This window comes from Bacillus rossius, chromosome 2 (genome assembly GCF_032445375.1).
Source record: "Bacillus rossius redtenbacheri isolate Brsri chromosome 2, Brsri_v3, whole genome shotgun sequence".
Classification (NCBI taxonomy): Eukaryota; Metazoa; Arthropoda; class Insecta; order Phasmatodea; family Bacillidae; genus Bacillus; species Bacillus rossius.
The window spans coordinates 22046361-22072522 of record NC_086331.1 but is presented as its reverse complement, the minus strand read 5'-3'; the positions used below and the strand labels follow the sequence as shown (position 1 = coordinate 22072522).

At 35.1% G+C, this 26162-nt stretch overlaps 1 protein-coding gene across 8 annotated transcripts in view; it reads right to left on the bottom strand.

Annotated features, from left to right (window-relative positions):
- Positions 1 to 26162, bottom strand: part of LOC134529165 (coiled-coil domain-containing protein 177-like) — a 71250-nt gene that overhangs the window by 41770 nt on the left and 3318 nt on the right. For 4 of the 8 annotated variants that reach the window (XM_063362982.1, XM_063362984.1, XM_063362983.1 and 1 more), the window contains exons 2-4: positions 23458 to 23542; positions 20927 to 21064; positions 14794 to 14942 (exon numbers count right to left, since the gene is read on the bottom strand). In XM_063362982.1, coding sequence (XP_063219052.1) covers positions 14794 to 14925 — 132 coding nt within the window. In that variant the 5' untranslated portion in view covers positions 14926 to 14942; positions 20927 to 21064; positions 23458 to 23542. Of the gene's footprint in view, positions 1 to 14793; positions 14943 to 20926; positions 21065 to 23457; positions 23543 to 26162 lie in introns of those variants that run through there. The other 4 variants (XM_063362979.1, XM_063362978.1, XM_063362981.1 and 1 more) reach the window with 4 other exon arrangements.

Here is a 26162-nt window from a genome sequence, read left to right as displayed (position 1 = left end):
GGCATTTGAATGTCAATTGCGTGGTGTTCCCTGTGAGGACACTACTGCTGCCGTTTTGCGCAAACGATTGCGCACGGCACTTCAGAGTAATTTGACTGTTGATTGTGACAAGTTGGTCAATTTGAATCCCAATGATGAATTTAATCTGTGTGCCAGTAAAATTTTGGTACTGCAGGAATTAGTGTCAAACTTGGATGATGAAAATTTCGTAAGCACCTTACCTCGTGTCAAAAACCGTTTGGCCCTCTTAAACAGACGTGTCCAGTGCCTTTTGGACATTCATTCCCCTAAGTTGTCAGAGGTGCAGATTGCATCATTAGAAACTATACTGATTGAGATTCAAAAGTTAGGTGATATCCTCAATAAATCTGAAACTGAGTTTTCGCTTTTGTGTGACCTAACCCCTGTGTCATCTATTGCACAAGTGTGTGACCAACTTGGTAGGTTGGCACTACCTACTTCCTTACCTCAAATTCCAGATGTTTCTCCTGTTCCAGGTCCTTCCAAACAGGATGTTGAACCTGTTTGTAGTATGACAGGTAACCTTGTCACGTTACCTAACCTAACCTATGTTTCTGCTAAACAGCCCGCTAGTGCTAACGCACACATTGTTTTCAGTGGTGTACCAAGTACACATCAAGCAACAGCGCTGAGTAATAAAGTTTCATTTTCCAATGTGTTTGGGAAGTTAACCCACCCTTTAGAAAAAATGTTAAAGGATTTCCCAGCTACCGATGGTCTGCATATACCTAAGTTTCTTCATTTTCTTCAGCTCATTGTGAAGCTACGTCAAAGCAACTCCTTACATGAAGCTCAGTTGCTAGAGATTATTTACCCTTTTACCTTAGGTCCTTTGGCAGAGCGAACAAATTTGGCCATTTCTCAAAATCTTACCTTTGACAAGTACCATGAAGATATCCTGAGTTTTTTTATTCCCTCTAGGTTATTAACTCAGCTTCAGCTGAGCCATTTCAATCGATTACAAAAACCAGGTGAACCTCTTGCAGTTTATGTAAACGAAGTGAAGGAGGCAGCTGCCATTTTTCGTTTACAAGTCTCAGAGCAGGAAGTGATAAATACCATTTTAGATGGTTTGTCTCCTGAAGAGCGATCTAGACTTGTCTTTCTGTCTAAACCCTCTTCCTTTTCTGAACTTGATAGGATGTGCATCCATTCCCAGAATGTCAGATTTGCGGACTACCATCGCAATACACATTTTCCTCAGTCATCAAGTTTCAAGCAATCCAAGAACCTTGCTGGTTCATTTAGTCCTACACAATCTGATCGTGTTTATGTCAACAGTACTGCTAGTGGACAAAAGCAGTATAAAATGCCTGCAAATCAGGTGAACTCAGACCAGAAGCCGGTCTGTTATTTTTGCAAAAACCCTGGACATAAAATTAAAGAATGTAGGAAGTTGCAACAAAAAAACGCTCAGAGCAGGGACGCGAGGTGAGCCGCTTACCCTGCAAACCTAGCCTAAATAATGCGCAATATAACGCTCACCTGTTTCGACAAACCAAATCAGCTCTTTCTTTTCAAAAATACTTTGGAAGTAAAAATAAGCCTTACCCTGTCTCTAACATAAATTCTCCTAATTTGGTGGGGATAAATCCAGTTCCAGTCCCTCGGATTGTAGTCTCCTTTGGCACTTTTGAAGTGCAGACTCTTGTAGATTCAGGTTCCACACGTTCTATTATTTCACATGGTTTGTTTTTAAGGTTGAAAGAGGCAAAACTAGTTAAATCGGTTGAGAAAGGTCACTTTAAATGTTATACCGCCTCAAATGATGTGTTACCGATAGTTTGTTGTGCTATCATTAAGCTGAAAATTGCAAATTTTACATGGAAGTTCCCTTGTTTAGTCTCTAAAGATATTGGTTTAGATTTTATCCTTGGAGCAGACTTCATGTCTAAGTCTGGGCTTATTCTCGACATGCAAGAAAAAAATATTTCCTTTAAATTTAAAAAAAATCTCAAGATATGTTTTACAGATAGTAATCAGAGTCAGGATAATCTTGCCGAAATCAGTGTTGACCAAAACGGTAGTAATACTTGTGATCCTTTGAGCCATTTAAATGATGAACAGCGTCAAGCACTTAAAAGTGTATGTGAACAGTTTCCCAAAGTTTTAACTTCAGATTTAGGCCTTACTAAACTTCTGGAATATGAAATAAAACTCCATGATAAAAGCTATGTTAAGAGTCATCCTTATCGTCTGGCACCTCCACAAATGGATATTTTAAGAAATGAGGTACAACAACTTTTAGACAAAGGAGTCATTGAGCAATCTACCTCACAATATGCTAGTCCTGCTTTCTTGGTCCCGAAACCCAATGGTAAATAAAGAATGGTTGTTGATTTTCGTCGTGTTAATCAGAAAATTGAGATTGAGTCAGTGCCTTTGCCAGATTTACATTCAGCATTTCATTGGTTTTCTAAAGCAAAATATTTTACTACCATTGACTTAAATTCAGCGTATCATCAAATTCCTCTAAAAAATGAGTCTAAGCCAATCACAAGTTTCTGTGTACCATGGAACCTTTATCAGTTTACACGTGTACCTTTTGGTCTCGCCACGGGTGCACAAGTTCTCACACGTTTATTAGATCAAATCTTCCATGATGTAAAATTTAAGTTTGTGTACAACTATTTGGACGACCTGGTTGTGTATTCAGAAAATTTCGAAGAGCATCTTCAGCATCTCAAAGAAGTCTTGTCTCGCCTGGAAGAGGCTGGTTTAACAGTGAATCCGCAAAAGGTTAAATTTGCTGTTCATGAAATCTCATTTCTTGGCCACAATATTTCATCTAAAGGCATATCTATTGATCCAGAGCGCACTAGAGCTATCAGAGAATTTCCTCCACCACAGGATGTTAAGGGCATAGCCCGATTTATTGGCATGATTCAGTTTTTTGGCAAGTTCATTCCAAATTTAGCTGAAAAGGCAGTTCCCCTTAACAGTTTACGAAAGAAAAATGTTAAGTTCGAATGGGGAAAGGAACAGCAAAAGGCTTTTGAATCTTTAAAAAATGACATTATAAGTCCACCAATTCTTCGTATGGCAGATTTCTCAAAACCTTTCATCTTACAAACCGACGCTTCAGGTTCAGCAGTAGGAGCAGTCTTGGCGCAAGAATTTGATGGTTGTCGCCAACCTATTGCATTTGCATCCCGGACTCTCACTCAACGGGAAAAGAAGTCTACGATTTATGAACTTGAATGTTTAGCTGTTGTTTTTGGTATCGACAAATTTAGGCCTTATTTAGAGCATGCAGAGTTTTTGTTGGAAACTGATAATCAGGCTTTGTCTTGGCTTTTGGCTCATCCCCGACAGTTAGGAAAAATTGGTCGTTGGGTCATGAGAATATCCTCTTTAAAATTCAAGGTGCAGCATATCCGAGGAACGCAAAATGTTGTGGCGGATGCCCTTTCACGTATGTTTGATACAAACCAATCTAACAAACCTTCAAGCGAAAACTTTTGTAAAGTCCTCGTGACTGATTTTCCATTGGCATTCAAAAACATTCAGTCTTACCAGGAAGAAGATGAGGAATTGAGTAATATTGTTAAAAAAATTAAATCTGGAATTCCACAGAAACCTTATTTTTTATCTAAAGACATCCTTTATTCTAAAATTCGCCATAATCAGAAACGTATTGTGCTACCTAAAGTCTTGAAACCTGTGGTGTTTGAATACTTTCATTCTTCACCTATTGGAGCCCACCTTGGTATTTACAAAACTATCGAATCTATAAGAAAGCATTTTGTCTGGAAAGGTATGCATGGTGAAATTTCCAACAGAGTTAAGCAATGTCGTCTTTGTGCCCTCAGCAAACCTGCTCAAAACACACAATTGGGATTCCTGTCGTCTGAAGTATCTGAGAAACATATGGAAAAATTATTCATTGACTTTGTAGGTCCATTGCCCAGAAGTAAAAATGGAAACAATATGTTATTGGTCTGTGTTGATGCTTTTTCAAAATTTGTTTGGCTCATTCCCTTAAGAAAGGCAGATGCACCATCTACAATTCGAGCTCTTCAGACTCGTATTTTCCAAAACTTTGGCGTTCCGACATCTATCGTCTCTGATAATGGTAGCCAATTCACTTCTAAATTATTTAAGAGCATGTGTTTCACCCATGGCATACGCCATATTACCTTGTCACCCTACTACCCTCCACCTTCGCATGCGGAAAGGTTCAATCGTAACCTCCGATCAGCGTTAATCGCTTTCCATGCGCAAGATCAGTGTAGTTGGGACAAAAATTTAGTTTGGCTTCAAATGGCATTCAATTACTCCCGCCATGAATCTCACAAAACTACACCGTTCAATTTAATGTTCACTTTTGCTCCAAACAACCCATTATCTAATCTTTGGTGTCTGAAAGAGTTATTGCCAGAAAACCCTAAAAATATTAAGAAAGTTTGGGCCTCTGCCCTTAAAAATCTCAAACGGTCTCACGAAAGGAGCCGCTTAAAATATAATAAGAATAGAATAGACAATCCTTTTCGACGAGGTGATCTAGTTCTTTGCAAGGCTCATCCCACAAGCAAAGCAGTGGATAAAAAAATGGCAAAATTGTCATTTCGTTGGTCAGGTCCTTTTCAAATCCAACGCTTTCTCACGCCAGTCACAGTAAGCCTAGTTAACCCTGACTCAGGAGCATATGTGACTAGAGCACACATTTCACATTTAAAGAGATGTTATTCTCCACCTCCAGTTTGAGTAGACATTGTTTAGGTGCTGCAGAACCTAACCTTGTGCTCACTGTTGGTTTGCTTTTCATTCGGGTCTGTGACTCAGTTGATCGTGGTCTGATCACCCACCGATCCTAGTCTTGACAACCCAGGAAACTTTAATTTACATGTATAGGCCTATAATATTCACTTTGTTAGTTAATAAAGTAACAAGAAGAGATAAGTAAAAAACCCATGGTACTAATTTTAAGTCGGTTGCAACCTTTGATATATTTGTTATGTAGTTTAAGGGAATAAAGTTTTTTTTGTTAGTTTTTTTTTATGGTATAAGGGTAATGAATTTGGTTTGATAGTAGATGTTATGTTAAGTAATTTTTTGTGTCATCTATTTACCACCTTGGTCCCTTTTGGTTTCATGTTCCAGTGTCCCTGTGTTTATTTCCCGTCTGACTCACAACGTTGTGCTTCTGCGCCATGATTGGGCGGTTGTGCATTCTCACATGCATCCACGCCTTGGTTGCCAACATCACGGTAAAACAATTACAATCTGGTGTTCTGTTTGAGAAAGGTCAAGAGATACATTTTTCGGATAGTTACTATTCTGTTGTGCTGAGTTTTGATCTACTTAATTTACACGATGAAAGTGCACAGTTGGAAACAACATTGAATCAAGTTCTTCTACTTAATAACGAACAGTCTTCCAAAAAATCTTCTATGAATCAAGATTTTGCTTTTGTCATTCCGCAGCTCAGGGAGAACTTTTTAGCATACAAAACAGAAATTTTAGCATTAACCTCACTTTTGCCCCGAAGGGACACACGTGAAAGACGTGGTTCATTTAATTTTGGAGGTACAGTGCTCAAAACAGTTTTTGGAACTCTAGATAATGATGACCTAGTGATGTTAGAAAAACGTTTAAAATCAGTAACAGCAAATCAAGAAGATATTGCTACCAGTGTTTTCCACCATATGATTGTTGTCAAGGATTTGGAAGAGAGAGTGCTTAATAATACTAAACTCATTAAAAATTTAGCAGTGCATTATTTGGACAGCTACAATGAATTTTTTTAAGTTGTTTAACAGCACCGTTCATGAAGTTTGGGATAAGATGATGATGATAAGTCTCAGAATTGATTTAAATACCCTTCTGTTTAGAGTCAGTGAAACCCTCTCGAGCGCATGACTTGAGCTGTGTGACTTACGTCTAGCCATTGAAAATAGTGTGCATGGAAAGTTAAGCTCAACCTTAGTAGTACCCAATGTTTTCCTTCAGCTATTAGATAAGATTCAGCACTTGATTTCTTTGCCATTGTATATGTTGGCCCCAGTTTCTATTGAAAATCTTCACTTATTTTATGGTCTTTGTCATGTTCAAGCAGTGATCTATAATCATTCTTTGGAAGTTATTGTTAATGTACCCTTGGCTACTAAAGACAGCAGCTTTGAATTCTATAATGTTTTTAGTTTTCCCTTTTTCTTTTCTAAATTACATCATTATATACTTCTTAATGTTCATGATATTTTACTGGTTAGTCCTGATAGGAAACTTTTCGCACCAATTAACTCTAAGTTACTTGCTGACTGTAAGGAACATGGTATAATCCTGTGCCCTCCTACTTTTCCGTTTTTTGATTCCCACATGGATAACTGTGAATTTAATCTTTTCCTCGGCAGATCGTTTATGGAATTTTGTGATAAGTCCATTGTCCCGTTGGACCTTCCCTTTTTTCAAAAAACTAACTCCTTATGGATCTTCACTACCAACCACTCTATTGATGTTACGTTTCTGTGTAGAACTTCTACCATGTCTTTTGAGCCTTTCACCATGTCCATAATGGGCAGTGGTTATATTAGCAATGCTTCACACTGTGATATAGTAAGTCCGTTCTTTCGAACCTTTGGATCTGTTAGCTCATCCCTACAGTTGAATTTATCACTACCTTCTGTACACGTTCCAAAATTTAACTTTAATTTAAGTCACTTAAGTTTTCCCATTTTGCCTAACCTAACATTAAATACCTCCTTGGTTAAGGACATAAATAATTTGCTAATTTCTCAACCCAGTGGTGTTTCTTTTAAAGATGTTGCTAACCTATTGCGTCCTCACACGGTTGTTGAGTCATCGTCCTATATAAGTTCTATTGCTATAGCCTTTTCTTGCCTAGTTTTGGTAGGTTTTTTTATTCTCAGTTTGTTTATTTGGTGGAAATCGCGGACCAATGCGACTACCCCACCTAATACTACTCCAACCATTCCTTCAGGTACTATCCTCATTCCCCTAGCTTCATCCTCCTCGGTGGAATAAGTTTTTGCTGTGTGTATGTAATTTTGTTTTGTTTTAATTGTCAGGTACTTAGTAATGTTTTGGGGGTTTTAGTGATTGTTGTCACCCACCTGCTATGTTGTGGTTTGAGGGAGGGAGTGTGTGCCATTGCAGCATTCAGCTGGGCGTACACTCGTTTTTGCTTAACTATTTGTGTGTTTTTTTGTTTGTTTTGGCAAACTGAACGCTGGTTTATTTTTTTTTAAGAATTTCTGTTATGGGGGTAATTTATTTGTAATTTTGTCTTTAAGTGAAGGTATGTTTTGTTCTAACTATTTGTATTGTATTTTATTATCACATAATTATTATCCAATTTAAGTGCATCAAGAATCAAAGAAAAGAACTCTGAACAAATTTAATTATTTTAAAGTTTAATTAATTATATTTTCGTCAAGGCAGTGTGCTATTCAGTTTTCGGAACTATTCTTTAAATTGTGCATTTGTAACTATGTTTGGCTAACTGTGTTATGCCATCTATGGTCACTTCCTTCTTCTTGGTGACCATCATGTGAAAAACTGTATTAATTTCTGCTCTTTATTTATCCACCGCATCCATGCGGTAGTTTCAAGTTTGGGTAGCCGCCTATTGGGTGAGTTTTCGCAGATTTCTCTGGAAATCATGCTGGACATTTATTTTTAAATATTTCACCATGTAATTAGTCTTTTGAAATGTTTTTATAGCGGCCCACGAGTCATGGATCTGGAGTGCTTCCCTATGCCGGCCATGCTATGAACTACTTGTAACCCTTTGTTTGGAGTAGAGGATGTTCTCCTCTCTTTTCTGACGGCTACGGGATTCACTCACTCATGAATTCAGGAAAGTGATTCTTCGTTTTCATACTTCGCATGAAGCATGTGTTCGGCAGTAAATGTGGACAACCTACCTAAATTCATTTTATAAATTTTTCATCGTTTGTTTTTATTTTGTTTTGCTAACATAAATTTATGAATTAAAGTAACGTTAATAATTTATTTATTGTCTTGGGGCCCCATAGTTTTTTTAATTTAAGTAACAAATGTAACAAGTAACAAATGTAACAAGTAACAAATGATATTCTATTTATTGTTTATGAAGATTTATAAATAACTAAGTAATACTGTAATACTCATAAAGTTTTTTAATATATCAAATATAACTGATGGTCTGAAAATGAGTTAGTTTCTATTTTAAAATATTACCCCCAAGTTAACAAGAAAATATTTCTTATTATTTTGTGAGCTGGTTGTTCAGTCGGCCTACCTTTGTGCTTAACTTCTTTTTCAACCTTGAGGTGGGACACCATTGAGCCTAAGGTTCAGGGCAACTTCCACTGCTAGCCTTTCTCAAAATGATCAAACCTAACCAGGCTGGGAAAGGTTGGTAGAGTGTGTTTCATTTAAAGTTTAATTGTGATCCCCTTGTGGCAAAAACATTTGAAACAACCAGATGTGTTTGTAAAGGAAAAAGCTGGAATCCATGCTCACCTGACAAAGCCATGTGATTTTTTTTTTCCTTTGGGGCTTTATAAAAGTGTCAATGTTCCGCTGCTACCTAATTATTTGCCAAAATTGAGACCAGAATTGAAGAGTCTATTGCTTCCATTACTATGGACTTGTGAACCATAGTGTGGGAAGAATTAGGTTGGATATGTGCCGTAAAATTAAAGGTGCACATACTGAACATTTGTAAGAAAAGCTACCGTAAACTGGGGATACTTTGAACACTTTTTGACTTTTTTATTAAATATAATTTATATTTACAATGTATTAATTGAAATTTTTTTCACCAAAATAGGAGGACCATGAAGCCAAAATGATACCATAGTTTAGTTGGTCAGATAAAAAAAAATTACTATTAAAATTAAATAAAAATGCAGTGTTCAATGTTTCCCTGCAATTGGGGTAACATTGAACAACCATTATTTTATACTGGCATTCAAACTAATATTGCTAACAATCAACTTTGAACACCTGCTAGGTTTCACAAACTAAGTAAATTAATAAATTATGTTTTTTATGTCATAACATTAAATTTAAAGCACAACAACACACAAATTTTGTTTGTAAATTTTTAGAAACTACTAATTTTTATATCAGATTATCTTAGTCCAGAAATTTCAACTTTGCAGAGTTTGAAATCACATAACTGCATCTAATGAAGTGTTTTTAGATACAAATCTAGCTCATTCTCACTGAAAATTAGAAATCCTCGTCTATCAACCCTTGGAGCACTCAATGACCTCACTATGTCTTCCTTGCAAACTGTTCCTTCATCAGCTACATTGGGCCAATAAAACTTCAGTGCCATTTTATGACTGTGCCGAAGAAACTTTACATCACATGTTGATCCAACATTATCTTGAGACACATTTATAATCTTACCAACATAATGTTTTACGGATTTCTTCACTTGAAACTTGACCAAACAAAAAGCCTCTTCTACTAGAACATGGTCTGAGGAACCATTCAAAATTTCCATCCCATACTCATGCTCATCATCTTCATGTTCACTATGATTGTGTTCACTATTTTATTGTAATGCACACACATCTTCATCGCTGCTTGTACCATTGTCATCTTCCTCTACAATACTCTTCTGGCTTTGTTGCTGTTGGGTAGAACTACTTGCTAATAATAGGTCAAATGCAGAGATACTTTTTCCTGGCACAACATTAATTCTTCTTTTCCTCTGTCTTCTCACTGGCTCATCAACTCCTCTCATTTCCTTGAGCATGCTGACGACTGCCTCTGACACAACTGCATTGGGTGCAAGTTCCTTTTCTGTAGACTGGTCACAAATTCCATCAGGTAGTCTTGCCATTACCATGGTAGGATTCAGAGGGTATATTCCACATTTTCTTAACCCTGCAGTCAAATTATTACTAGTATCAGCCACACTAGAGTATAGTTTCTCATACAGTTTGGTAAGTAATCGTGGAAACTGATCTTTACTGAGTGTTTGGGATTTCTTTTTTGATGATGACTTCCAAAAGTCCAGCACATTTCTCCAGTACCGCTTCAATGGGCCATAAAATGCAATATCCAGAGGTTGCAGCAGGTGAGTACCATTTTCTGGTAAACAGGTGAAGGCGATGTCATTTTCTTGTGCCAGCTTCAGAACACGTTCGCTGAAATGGCTGCTCAGGTTGTCACCTATCAAGACTTTTTTCCCAGGAATGTTCTTCACATGTGGAACGAACACTGTCTCAAACCAGTCACTGAAAGTAACAATATCGAACCATCCACTCTTGCTGCGATTATATCGAGTGTTTGGTGGACCACCTTCTGTCCAAGTGGACCATATGTGCTCTGCCTTATAGACAACATATGCAGACAACATAGAACCACATGCTGAACCACAGAACATAATGGATATTGAGCTTTTGGTACTGCTTCGAACTCTATCTGTATATTTGACCCCTCTCTTAAAAATGCATTTCTTTTGGCCAGGGTCATCAGACAAATTAGTCTCGTCATAGTTGAATATGGTTGTTGGCGAGACTTCAGTACCATCATCATTTAACAGTGTAGCAGTCAGATTGTCAAAGTACTGCTTTACTGTTTCAGCAGATAAGGAAGCCCTACTTATGCTGATGTTTCGACCCATACGTCTGGATATTTTGGCTCTGTGCCTGTTCAGAAAGGCTAAGGCCCAATCACTACTCGGAATGTTATTCTTAAAACAGGGTACTGTGCGGCCTCTAATGTTTAAATATGCACTAGCCATCATTCTCAGGTCTAATGTGTTGAACGGAAATCCCCATTCAGCAACCTTTATCAAGTGGTCAACAAAACTATTTTCTTCATCGGCAGAAAATACTAATGGTCGTCCAATGCTATTTGTGCGTTTATTTCTTAACTTATGGCTTAGGGTTCCCAATGGAATAGAAAATTGCTTACTAGCTTTTCTTAATGTCATTTTCCCTTGCAACACATTTTTCAGAGCTTGATCCAGATTTTGTGTGGTATAATTCTGGTATGCACGTGCATCTATCCTACGAAAATGTTTTCTTGGCATTATCTGTCAAACAAAACAAATACAGACTCATATAACACAACACAAATAACATTTTAACAACAAAGTACCATAACTGAATAGTAAAACAGCATAAATAGCGAAGAGGGAATGAATGAAATAATTTATTCGGCTTGGGGGAACTTTGAACAATGTTCAAAGTTACCCCATTTTAGATTAGAAAATTTCAAATTTGTAGTTATTGAACATAACATGCAAATATTCCAAATCAATGCACTGTTCATGAGTAAAATATATTACCAACATCTTTGTAAACTAGAAAACCAGTAAATAAAGTGGTTAACTTAAATACTAACCTTTTTAGAGATTAAAGTTGTCCCAGATAATAATTTTAGTGAAAATTAGCAACCATTTTGAATATCCACCAAAGAGATATGAGTAAAACCTCTGTAGGCCAGTTGCACCAAAACGCTTAAATATAGTACAAAAAACATACCAACATAAGTTTTACCTGTGAAATTAGACAGGAAAACTTTCTATAGATGTCAATATCAATTTCTGAAAAAGTGTTCAAAGTTTCCCCCGTGTTCAAAGTATCCCCAGTTTACGGTAGGTTAGTTTACCTTCAATTTGATGTATGAATTGTTATAAAGAGTCTAAATTAAACTGTTATAATATACCATTCAAACTGGGAATTCTTTTATGGACATTCTGTATATACAGAAAGTGTTACATACATCTTGTTACTCAGAACTGACTTAGTACAGTTTAATAAAATAACTCAAATTACAGAGTGAGTGTGGGACATACTTGTTATGCCAGAAAAGCTGTAACTTTCTCTGCTTGTATAGCAAGCATATGTTACACTTCAGTGAGAAGAAAAACATACACCAAGCATACATAAGGCAGCCAAAATTAAAGTAATTTTTAGACTATTATTTAACTACCATTCACAAATTAATAAGAAATATAACTTGTCTCTGGCAAAAAAAAATTGGAGTAAAACACTTATGACAATTTCAAAAAATTATTGGTAAATCAAATTTTTTATTTCAAAATTAATCTTTAAAGGTGCTTCATTTACACAATGCATTATTGCACAATGTAAGCAGTAAATACACAGAAAGACCTAATTTAATTTTAAATTATTTCAAAACAGATAAATAGCTGACCTATCTGAAATCAAAGGGCAGAGACATGGCCACAAACAATAGATTTAATGTATTTATAAACTGCTAAAGCAGCAATATAAAAATCAGATTTATGAAAATCAAAGTCTAAAGATTATAAAGATTTGATAACATTAATTTTTTTTATTATTGTTGTTGTTGTTGCAAGAGGAAGTTTCCACAAGCGGCAGGTCTGCTCTGCATATGGGAGGCATGATAGCACAGTGTTCCACAAGAGATCAGGTTTCTATTGCTTGCACTGCACGGCACATCACCTGGCCCTAACAGTCTGAGATACTGTCGCCTAGCGATAACTCTCGCTGCGCACGCTTAGTCACGTTTGTCACGCAGGTGTTACCTATGACAGGTAACACCTTTGTGGCTCTCAAGAGAATTCTGCCCCGCCCTGAGGCCACGAAATGCAAACTTTGACACTCCCAGGCAACATGAAGAAGAACATTCGCTTCCCACTCCTGCAGATATATAAGTGCAACAGCCCTACAGGTGACGAGCCGACAGTTCTGCTGGAAGGGAGGCTTCGTAAGATCCGAGGAGGTGGTTGCGACGTGGCGCGCAAGTAAGTAGTGGTGAAAGGGGTTTCGGGAATAGTGGTGTACGGAAACAGGCCAACAAGAGACGTGCGTGACTAGTAGGTTAATTAGGTTAACATCCTTCTGTAGACAGTAATTGGACTGTGATTCAGTGAGTAAGTATTAGTGAATAAATAGACATGAACTAAAACAATAGGGCTACCCTTCTAAACCTGTACTCCCCAATCATATTATTATTTTCAATTAATAATATCAGTGAAGAACTTTATTGTGGTTACATTATTAATGCATGATGTGTGCCCAGCTGTATAATACCAAGGAAACAGCTGGAGAAAAATCAGAAGTTACCAGAAAGAAAGCATACATATAAGCAAGCACCTAGTCACTACATACCCTAACATACTTGTTTTATTACTTCACCTACTTTATATGTATAACGTTATCTCTTATTTATAGATGGCTAAGTGCTACACACTGAAGATGGTATCAGACAAAATAAATTTTGGCACACACAAACTGCTCAGCTTTGTATTTAATGATCACTCTTTTTGGAGATGTAATTTTTATGCAGTGCAAATGCCAAGACATTAAAGAAACTCAAACTGCCCTTCTTTATATTAAGTACCAAAATAGTTTTGTTTAATAACATAGTTTCATACCTATAATCTCAATAAAAATGTACAGTTTATTAGTTATTACTAAACAGATTTATGATAAATGTGTGTTCTGAAATCTATTTATTCTGTTCATCTAATTCAGAAATCTACAAATAAACACATCAAATGTACCTATATATGTGTGGTAAATTGTTGTGTAAATTCAATATGCGATATTTTTGTTTAGAACCTCCTGTCATCATATGGTCGATATTTTTGTTTAGAACCTCATGTCATCATATGGTCTGCACTTCATTTAATCTAAAGGAGAATTTGGTGAGGCACTAATTTTATACCAACACTGCATAACAAGAAGTGATTGCTCGTAAGTTGACACAATAACTATTTATTATAAAGACTGGGATGCATGTATGCAATTTAAAGCACTTTTGAAAATTAGACCACTTTTACATGCAAGAAAAACTGCAACCATACACCAAATATTTAAAAAAATAATAATAAATGTAGTTTAGTTTTGGTAAGTAAAATAAAATGATAAAAACTGCAAACATGGTAACCTTGCCAAAAAATTACTTTTGGCTAGTCTGTGTCAATGTGTGTGTGGAAACTTTATCTGGAACATACTGTATATTAGTCATTTTAATTTCAATGCTTTCTGGTTAGAGATTTTTTTATTCTTTTATTTATTTGCACTTAACATCTCGTCGAAAGTGAGGTAATTAGAGACGGTAACACACAGCGACACAGACCATGGATATTGGAACAGGAAGAAACCACAGCCTTTAGTAAGAAACCATCCCACAATTTTCGTGGAATAATTTTGGGAAACCATGGAAAACTGAAACAGGATAACTAAACTATACCAGGATTCGAACAAAGGTTCTCTGGAATGAGAGTCCCATGTGTTACCATATGGGGTTTCTTTTATAGTTGTTAGTTAGTGTGAAAAATTCACATAAACAATCATTACTGGTACAATACATACGGAAGACAATAATAAAATAATTTTTCAACCCACAAATATGATTCCTGGTGTAGGAAATTCATACCAGTAAGGGCATATACTGGTCCACATAAACATAAACTGTCATCACCAAGAGAAGTGTTCCCAAACACATTTACATGATTAAAAGAGTACATAAAAGACAGCATAGCAAATGTTCCAAGTGTATATATATTTATATGAGCTTTTTTTGTGCACAAGAATGACATTTATAAAATATAAATCCTCATTTGTATAAAACTGTAAATTTTGTAAGAAAAAACAAGATTTATAACCCATTTTTAACAAATAAATTTCATTGATCACTACATTTCTCATTTTAAATTTAAAAATAAGTCACTAGTTTTAACTGACACTGCACATTAAAGAAGTTGTGTAACATGAATAGTTTGCTCATAACATATATGAAACCCACTACTTTTAAGGTAAAGAAAATTATAATTTCACAAAGGAAAATGTAAGTAAGCATTCTTACCTTGTATCCTGCAACATGACAAGCCTCAAGGGAGCGTGGACTCGTTAAAATGTACGGGCAATCTTGTGCGTCGGCTGAGTCAAAGTTGTACAAATTAAGGTAAAGTGGTTCATTTAATGTTTTGGTCTTCATTATGCAGCACTTTATTTCTGAAAGTAATGAAAACACAGTCATTTTAATAAGAAAAAATACAAAAAACTAATTACTATTGTTTAAATAGAAAATGCTCATACACTGGCCTACTGGTAGGAAATGCTAACAAATGTAAATCATAGTAAGTCTATTATAAGACAAAATGCCATAAAAATTGCTTTCTAACTACAAATTAAAATTATATAAATTTTAACATATATATATATTTTAATATTAACATTCTTGTCTTAAATCTTGATCATATGCTTTAGTGGCCAAATTTATAAACTATTTCTTGGTTTATACTGATAGGTTTGGTGGAGAACGGCTTCAAAACTACTAATTCTGAAAACAACCATACCTAAAGTGAGACTCGGAACTCGATACCCCAGGGTAAGAAGATATACACTAAAGCATAGGCCAGTGAAGGCCAAATAATGGCCTGTGGTATGTTTTTGCAGGATATCAGTGCTCGACAGCTAAATACACTGATAGCAAAATTCCCCTTCGTAAATTACACTTGTCACTTGCTGGACAAGTGAAATCTATTTTCACTGATATAATATTAACTATGCTTTTACTTTCAGTCTATCACAAATCAAAACTGAAGACTTGTATTAAAAAACTGATCTAAGTGCCAATTTTGAGAAAATCACCAGAATAAGGCTCTATGCAATGTTCCTTGTAGGTGTCGCAGTCATCCAGAGATAGTGTGCAATGTAAGTGTCCTGCTGTCTAACATATATTACAGTCAAAGTGTGCGTACCAATCCCACAAATTGGGCATGACCACATGAGCTGTGCATCAGTACTGTATTGTTTTCAGGCTGGGTGATTGATTGCTGTAATACAATTATATTGTGATATACAGCACATCAGCAAACAGTGATGTAAGTAGTCGTAAATGCCATATAAAAAGAGATTAAAGAGAATCTAATGAACGAAAGAAGCTATGGGAATCGGGAAAGGCTTACATGAGTAAAAGCAATTTTGCCATTCGTGAGAAAAACTGCCAAAAGAAGTTTATAATTGTATATTCCTTTCTCCTATTGTAGAAAACTTCTTCGACTTCAAGCAGGCTGCTAACAATGTCCTATCTACAGCAAAAGTAGATGTATCAAAACAACAGAGGATTCAAGTGACTTTTGAGTGGCCAGGTGATATTCAGATTAAGAAAATGTTCAATAATTTGGAGCCATGTGTTGAATGGGTATGTAACATAGAAAAATATTGCCAATGACAATCAAAAGACTACCATGTGTGTCTAAACTATCAGAGGAAAAGAAGAAACATCTGCAGGGTATGATTCTCTTCCTAAATAAAAAGGAACATTGGAAGTTTTATGAAAAACTAATTGCCTTATAAAGTTGTACTTTCCATTGCATATGGTAGGTTTCGACGTGATAGTTTTTTTCTACAATATTTATATTTGTATTTTTCTAGAGTTCACGCCCTTGTCACTCATTGTGTTTATTCAAGAGTATTAAATTTATGTATATGATTTATGTTTGTTATTTTTATTCAATATACACATTAGAAGTTGTGGCACTTAAACCATTTAAAAATTAAAATGTCACAGATCATGGAACTATTACACACTTTTAAAACTTCAATCCTATAAAACTCTAGTTTGTTCATGTAAATATATTTTGACTTATTGAATGTAAGTAAAAATATATGTCTACTGTAGAATTAAAAATTCACCCTAAAAGAAATGGATTTCATCCCATGACAATATTGAAAACTCACTCAAATACCTTAAAACTATGAATTCAGAACTTAGATCCTAATTACTTCAAGTTTTTATTTGTACAGTGCTGTACTATTAAATATGCAATGTTTTCAGGAGAGACTTTTTAAAAATCATGGTTCTCTATAAATTCTGGAAAACGTTTCAGTACATAATGTGATGCAAAGGGCAATGAACTAGTATCCACACCATTTGGTCAGTTTATGAATGTCAATGCCAACAGTTTATTTAATAGTGGTGCGAGTCTATTTTCAAATTTTTGTGACTTAACGCAACTTAACAATTAACCCACTCATAATTTAGACTAAAAGCAGAGACCACTTTGATTTCATACAACTAAACTACTCTACAATAACTGCACATTTAAGTTGTTGTACTACGTGTAACCCCCCCCCCCCCCCCCCAAATGTAATTCCTGAAATAGACTTAGTGCTGCAGTGTGTGTGTGCACCCCGCGGCGTGCCCAAAACCTGCAGTGAATGCAACCGATGATACACTGGTAAAAAAAAGATCACGTGACCTGGAAGGCAGTTTTTAGCAAGTGCCTTATCGCAACGCAAAGTATATTCTTGGCCAATTAACCACCGCCTCGAAGCGGAATATGTACCTCCTGTCCACAGCTCTCGATAGCAGACGCTCCACTGACCACCAAAGAAAGAGCTACCACTGCTGCCAAAGCCTGGGACCACTACCGCCATGTCGTTACGCTGCTGCACGAAACTGTACCTTACGGACATGGTATAACATCACTACTGTATTTGGTGATAGTAAATTTTTTAAGGACATATTAAGGTGATTGAATTTTGCCGGAGAAACATGATTACTGATGGAAATTATTGCAGTAGGTTTGGACTTAGGTCTCTGGGTAATTCCTGCATGTAAAAAAAAAAGTTACGTAAGGAAGTTAAAGTGTAATACTGCTTAACGTGGGCAGTAGTGAGGCGAGCAAGACTGCTGTCAGTATTTAAGTGTGACGTAACCTCCTCGCATACTTTATACCTTTAACTCCATTGTTTGAAGTGAACATATGCTAAGTGATGTATTCATACTCCTGCCTAAACACATGCAGAGTGCATCACCACATAAACCAGTTATTGATATTAACCGAACATGTAACATTTATGTGCAGACTTTATAAGGGTGGAAGACAAGTTGTTTTACGTTGTATTTATTATGTGGCGTAAGATTGTATGAACTCGGAAGTGTAATTGTGGCGACAGTGCCGACACGTAGCAAGTAGTGTTAACGTGTTCTCTTTTGGTGGGATTCGGTATCCGTCCACAAAACTGTATGCGACTGTACAAGCTGCCCGGCAAATGACGTTAATAATTAACGTCATGTTACATAACACCAGCAAATGCCTAAGTTTGCAGTAGACTTGAGCGCAGTATCCTACGAGGTTCGGACACGATGCAAGAGTTCCAGTATCCGTAACAGCAGAAGGCAACCCTGTCATCATTACCATGGTAATGTCATCGTTACTCCGCAACGAGTCGAGGACACCGGTAACTCGCTGACCTCATCGACCGATGCAGAAGCACCACCTGGGACTAGTAGACTCGCTGTCTAGACAATCACAGTGTACAGGCGAGTTACGAATACTTTCTTGCGCTGCTGGTCCGGCGGGGTCTTTTGTGTTCACAATAATTTGTAAATACATACTTTTATCACAGCTAATGTCACACTATAGTATTTCAGTGGTAACTGAAATGACATTAGGAAGTTGAACAGTTTTGGCAATAAAAGGCATTTTAATATTTTATTGTTTGCAGGCCTCTATATCTTGTAGATATTTTGTTTGTATTTTGCTGGAAATATTTCCTTTATTTTGTCATCAATTTAAATGTAATCAAAGGTTCATAGTAATGCTTAACAGCTTTATATATTTGTGTAGTGGCATTTTTAAGAATATAGTAATTGAAACCCGAAGTGTTTGCCATAACACGCTCATCACTGCAAAAGTAGGGTCAGGTGGGGTGGATATGATACAAAAAACCAAACTTTCTGAATATTATTTTAACTAAGAGCACCACAACACTGAGAAAAATTACACACATTTCTTAGGGCTTTAGAAACCTAACCCTAACGCAATAAAAATTTAGATTAATTAGTTAGATTGATAAAAAATAAATTTAGTGTATCATATTCACCCTGCGATTGGGGGGAATATGATACACAGGTGGGGTGAATGAGATACATCATTATATCCTACTTCCTAGCAACGCTGTCAGTGTGGTGGGGTGCGTGTGAGACAGGTCAAATACATGTATATCACCCACAAAAAATTTCATGACAATCAGTTTAGTGGTCCTCGAGTTCTGACAAAAAATATGAAGTCATGTTACAGAGTGAATAGTTTCCCCTCTATATTAAAGAAGCATACATTTTGTCACAGTACATTAATGCGACTAGTGACTAGTCAAACAAATTCTACATACAATTTTGATCATTTATCCACGTACTGTCCAATTATTTAACGATCTTCTCAGTCAACAACAAACTGAAGAAATACTGTGGTCCTAATAAGAATTGTCTCTCTATTTATAATAAATACAACAATAGCAAAGGAATAAAAGCAGCTTACTAAAATATGGAATGCTTAGAAATATAAAGTTCTACGTGTGATGTTAAATTATTCATATTACTCTAAAACATAAACATAGGGACCTACATAGAACAATAAGTTGTACAAATTGGAGTATAACAATTTGTTAATGTTCAGGTTTACCAACATACAGAAATAGCTTTAAGGTAAAAAAAAAGTTTTAATGACAATGTACATTTCAAATTCAGCAGTGGAAAATAGAAATATTAAGCACTTTTTTTTTTATAAAACTACCTAAAATTATGGTATCACATTCACCCCATGCTGTGTATCATGTTAACCCCATGTTCTGTATCATATTCACCCCAAAAATTTAGGCAGCAATAGTAACTAAGATATAAATGTCAGACTATCTTTCTAAGCATTAGAACATAGAGAATACTTTCCTGCACCATTTAAAACTATAATTTTGAAGCTATCTTCTATGCACACAAAGCTATAACAAAAGTTGCTAGACCAAGACATGAAATTTTTTTGGTCGAATTATTTCTTGCTTGAGACTTTTTAATTTCCTATAAAATGTAGCTAAAGGTTTATAACATTCATTATGGAATGGGGACAAATAAAGATGAGGCAAGCAAAAGTATTTTCTTCAAAATTTTTGTATAGCAAAAAGTCAATTTTTTTTAATGTATCACTTTCACCCCAAGTTTTACACTGTATCACATTCACCCCACCCAACCCTAAATATTTGTCTAACGTTTATTACAAGTTGAATATTTATCTTTGTTATGGTTTATTTCAGTAGTTGCACATAGCCTTCAGTCATAGTGAGGGAGTCCCTGTAAACAAGCAACTTGAAGTTGAATAAGAATGAAATGAAAAGCCTTTAAACCAGCAAGATTGCTAATAATGATGCTTGGGCTATGCTTGTGTTTCTTTTGCCTTATGAGCATACCATCCTAGCTCAACCAGCACAAAACTCCACATTACCAAAGCTTACAGCTCAAAGTTACATACTCCCATAACCAGAAATATGTTCAAACATAAAAGTGGATAACTAAAATAAAAAGTTGTGCATCCACTACAATTCACTTTCTATGGATCACTTAGCTATGATATCAATTTAGTTAATATTCGGAAACAGCCTACATGTGCACAAACAGTAATAAAACCCAGTATGCATATAACGTCTACATAAGACAAAGCTCACAAATAATAAATATAAAAAACTACTTTTGTGCTTCAAATGTTCTATGCAAAAAATACAATACCAAATGCATTAAAAAACAATTTATCTTTTTAATGCTGGTGAAAATAAATAAAGCAAGAAACATTGTAAGGTTTCTGAATATCCATAGAACAAATCACATATTATTTTATAAAGTCAAATACTGTCAAGTGATTAAATGGAAAAGTTTGACAACAAAGCTTCCCCAATAACTAAACTTAAGAGTGAAATAAGAGTACAAATTAAATGCCAATAATAAATGTTGATAATTTATATACTGAGTATCAAAAATAGCTCATAATAATAAATAATACAGTCTGCCAAAACAAAGGCACTTTCACACAGCAGAACTTAGCTAGCTAAACATAAGAAAATTATGTAATTAATTTTCTAAGTTTGACTATATATTTAAACTAACATTAATTAATTTCCTCTCACTTTTGTGTAAAAAATCAGATATGAAAATGCATACTGACCTGATTATCGCGGACGCGGAATGTGGATAACAGTTCCTTCAAAGAGATAAAATAAAAATTTTTCTTTGTCAATTGCAGTCATAACATTCATATTTCTGGGTTCATAAATAGTTTCAATTTTTTTCTTCATTTATTTACCTGTAGGAAAAAAGTTTATTACACAACACGTAACTAAAACTGTTAAGTATGGCACTTCATTTAATGCAGTGCATGAATGTAAGTACAGAATGTGCAACAGCAAAGAATACATTTCACCGTTGGGTGATTCCACTTGTCAGCAGCACCATTACTGTTCTGCAGCAGTTATCATCAATACCATCATCTAGGACTGCCCGTTATGAATCACAGAAATTCAGTTCAATGATGCAAATCTCTATCAGCTGGACATAACCACCCCCCCCCTCCCCCCCCCATAACCTTCCCCTGGCCGGTAAACAGTTCCAGAGGAAGATGAGCCAACTACCTTCCACAGATTTAAAAGATGGCACAGCTGTGTCAAAGACCCTTCCTAATTTTGACGTGATAACGTCTTATAAATCGATGAACACCGGCTGCACAGACGAAAAAGTGTCACGTTCCGCCTGAGCCGAGCGTGCAAGAACCCACCAACCACCGTGCAAGAAAATCTTCTATAATATCAAACACGTTAAGGCTGTCTTTTTAACTAATTGTTCATGATTATATTTAAACAAATTATTAATTATTTAAATTAAATGTGCAAAAACTGTAAATAATATTTAAAACTAAAAAGTATGCAATTTTTCATCAATGTTTTCTTATGACGTTATCACATAAAATTATCGCCCGTAAACCGACTTTACAAACAACCCCCCCCCCTTTTTTTTTAATTTATGAATTTCATATGACCGAGATTGACGGGAACATTCAGCACAAAGCTTCAGAGTTCAATTACAGACTGCAACCGGGATCAATCACTGACAGATTTCCTGTCATATACTAAACTTCTGTGAGTCACAATGGTATTAACTCAATATGGATAAAACATAAGCGGCCTATTAGGAGACATGGGTATTTGAAAATACTTAGTTGATGACAGAAAAAAACAAAGTGCAAAAATTACTTACTCTCATTAATTAAAAAAACACATGCCTGTGCTTTGCAGATAACCTGAACATTTTTAAATTTTTGTTTAAGTGTTCTCATTAAGTCACAATGGTGTTTAAATATGCTCCTACTTGTCCCAATATGACCAAAATGACCAGTTATGTTCAAGTTGAATTATACGCAATTGTTGACAGGAATAACAGTCAGAAGTAGATTTAAAATACTTTAATGAAGCATTCATTAAAATGGAAAAAGTTTAAATCTACTATGATTGTATGTCAATTTTTAAAAAGAATACAGAATGCATATCAATATTTATTCAACATTAACCTTTATGATATGTTTACGGTATATAAAAGTTAAATATGTATATAATATTGGGGGTTAAAAAACCTAATATTCCTATAGGAATTAATGTACAAACAGCTTTTAATATTTACCACTGTCATTTATCTATTGTCTTAAAACATTATTATCCAAATGAATTGCTTTTTTAATGAGTTCATAAATGCTAAACACACTTACAATGGCAAGGATCAATTTCCTTTACTCCAGTTATAGCATGAAACATATCAACTTGAAAAACATTGCTAACAAAGAAAATTTATTTTTTTTACAATATTTGTGAATTTCATTCAATATATTTTTACAAATCAAATATTTGGCTATGGAGTTCTTGAATAAAATTAAACTTGTCTCCCAATTTTAGTGGAAAAATCTATTTAAATTCAAATAAGTACACTTCACTAGTCCCACTAAACTTCAAAGGTAACAGCAAAAGACAGTGTGTTACAAATCGGGCAAGAAATGAGTACATAACAGAAATGTGCTTGAATTTTATCCTTACATACTACCTACAACATAAGCCGGCCAAAATAGTTCAATTTGGAACAGAATGAAATTAATCTGAATTTTAAAATGTACTAAATAGTTCCAGAAGGATTGTTGTGTATAATTTTTCAGACTCAGTTCACATCACCACAGACTCTAGTCTCATACTTAAATGGAGATCAAATGTAAACCATTAAATAGCTTGAAAATTCTATAATTAATTATCAATATTAATAAACTAAAATTTTATACTCAAAAAATGCAGTGAACAAACCAAAATAGATGTCAAGCCTGTCCTGTGACGCTGTGCACAACCCACGTACTGGGGACAGAAGTCACAAAATGTTAACAAACCCACAAACAAAACATGGGAGGAGAGAGCCACGCATGTGTGACCGACTCTTTCAATTGTTTCCCTTCCGCTCCCTACTGTTGATACGCATGAGCGCTCAGTGGCACCATCCAGATAGTTAACGGTTCAGGACTAAAATATCCTGTATGTGAGCAGTAATTTGATTTTTTTAAGAGTTCGTAAGTTGGCTCACATTTTCCCTCACTAGTTACAAAAGATTAGCAATTAAAACTCTCTCAACATCTCCTATGCTATCACCTCTATTTCAACCATCAAAACTTACCTTGCTCCATTTCATCATTTTTCTTCCACAAGAAATTAAGTGCTTGTAAGATATGCATTTATTTTATCAGCAATGAAATACAAGTCTGAAATAAAATAAAAATATGTTATGTGATATTTAAATCTTGCATAGTTCAAAATGTAAAACAAATGACACTATGTGCATTTTCATGGTGCTATTCTGGCCAGGGGCCACTTTTATGAAATGTAAATCATTTTAAAAAAAACTATCATAATTTCTTAAAGCTGCTTGGTTGTAAAATTTTAAACTTTTATCAGTTAGAAGCATTTATTTCAGTATTTCAGAAAGGGCATGCAATAACAATTTTTTATACAGTACACTCCCGATTATCCGCGAAATTAAGTGGCAGGGCCACCGCGGATAGTGAAAATCGCGGATAATCCGCAAAAGAGCCGAAAATGGGAAACAAAAATGGAAACAATTTTTACTTAAAAATCTAAACATTTATGTACAGTAAAAGTTATAATTAAAAGTAAAAAATTTTTAAATGATGCTAAAATTTTAGTATTTTACTGAATAATTAAGATACAATACATTTCAGTAATGTAAACATAAAAGTGCTCAACCATACGACTAGAAACAAAGCGCGATAGAGACAAAAATAGCAACGCATGCCAGCCTACTCTGTGAGTTCCGATAAGGCCTGTGGCGTTTTACTGTATACTGCACACAATACACTCGTCAGTAGAGTTCAAATTTGCTAACTTGTAATAAAATACAGATTTACATATGTGCTGTATTTTTTCGTAGCATGCGCGGACAATCCGCACCGCGGATCATCCTCCCGTGGATAATAGGGAGTTCACTGTACTTGCTTTCGCAGTTAAAATTTAATTTTAATTTATTTGCAAAAGTATTTACTTTTCAGGTTTTTAAATTTTTAATAACATAAAAAGAATGTAAGCTGTAGTGAGCGGAATGGTGAACAGTTTTTACGGACTCAGATGGGAATGATGTACTGCATGTACGCCAATGGATGGCGTTACTACTTGAAGCGAACTAAGAAACTCAGCCGAGTGGGCGAACGAGACTTGGTTGTGCATTACGGGTAACGACGGACATGACCGGCCAGCGAACTCTACAGCTGCGGACGAAAGAACTGGCACAAGCAAGGATGCTCATTTTCATTGTTGCTGTTTGATTGTGAAATTTATTTCACACCTTTTCAATACAAGAATTTCTTTATGACTACTGTACTCTTTCTCCAGTCCATGGTAAAGGATGAAAAACTATTTTTCATTTGCCATTTTAGTGTGATGTTCCTGAAATAACTTGGTTCTGAATATTTCTAGTTTGGTGTTTAAAATTTTATTCTGAAAAATAATTTGAAATAACTGGAAATGGAATGAAGTGACAGAACTAAAACCTACTCTCTCCCTGAGAATTTTTACTGCATAACGGTCTTTAAGTTTAACAATTTACATACGTCATTAATGTAACTTGGTGCATTCTCTTCATGCTACAGTTCACCTGATGCACGTAAAGTTTTTCTAACACTGCTGGATTTCTTAAATGTTTTAAAGCAGATGCATTTAACATAATAGAGTTTTATTGCAGAATGTTTGGTTAGATGTTTAGTGAACTCCATTTTCAGCATTAAGGTTTTAGCACAAAGGATAGTGTGAAAGATGTTTCTAGACACATGGGGCAAGTTACCCGCATACTTTAAAAGTGTGTTCTTGGGTGTGGACACAAGAGATTTTCTGTACGATTATTTTTTTTTTGTGGACTGTTTTTGTCAACTCGCTCTGCATGTTAAGGGTACTAACCTGGACAGAGCTAAATGATTTCCTGGCGAGATAAATATTCTTACGATTTCACAAATATATAATTTGTTAAACTGGTATCAATGAAGAAACCTCTTGTTAAATGTTTTTTTTTCAACCGACATGTGGTTGGTTTGCGACGAATAATGTACAATGTATTTATCAGCTAGTAACCGGGTCAGTACCAGTTACACTGCATGTTGGCCATCTTCAAGACAAGGACTTCTCTTTTTCATTATTTCATTGAAAGAATTTAAGACTGTATTTCTTCCTTGAGATCTAAATAAACATTCTATTGATTAATATTTTATACATTTATTCTAAATAATTGTTATGTAATATAAGGCACTGTTTGCAGCCTAAAAAGTGTACTAAGTATATTTGTATGTTGTAACATGCCCAAATAAATTTTTATAGTTGCAGTAATTTTGCTCAAGGTAATTTTTTTTTACTGCTGATTTCTAACTGGAAAAAAAACTCAGTAATTTTTTGGGTGACTTTTTGTTTAGTAAATTTTATTACAGTGACTTGCAAAGTGTTTGTAAATCGTTTTCAAAATTTCTCTGTTTTGGTAATAAATTGTTTACTTGAGTTTGCAATGTTTAACCAGTTTCACTACCTATCCAACTTCTTAAAAAACTTGACAAATTGGTTTTCAGCCACAATTTCTGCATCTCTACAGCTGTCTTTTGCAAAGTCCCTTTATTGTAAAGTTCACTAAACTGTGCCCCTAGCCACAAAAGACATTACTGATTACAAATTGGTAATTTAAGGCTACTTTGAAACCCTAATAGGTATTTATTCTTACTCATATAGCTCACACAATTAGTTTCAGATAAATTTAAAAGTAGTTTTAATTCTGAATAAAACTGATTTTACACCAGAAGATATGTAGGCTATTGAAAATTTTTCTTAATA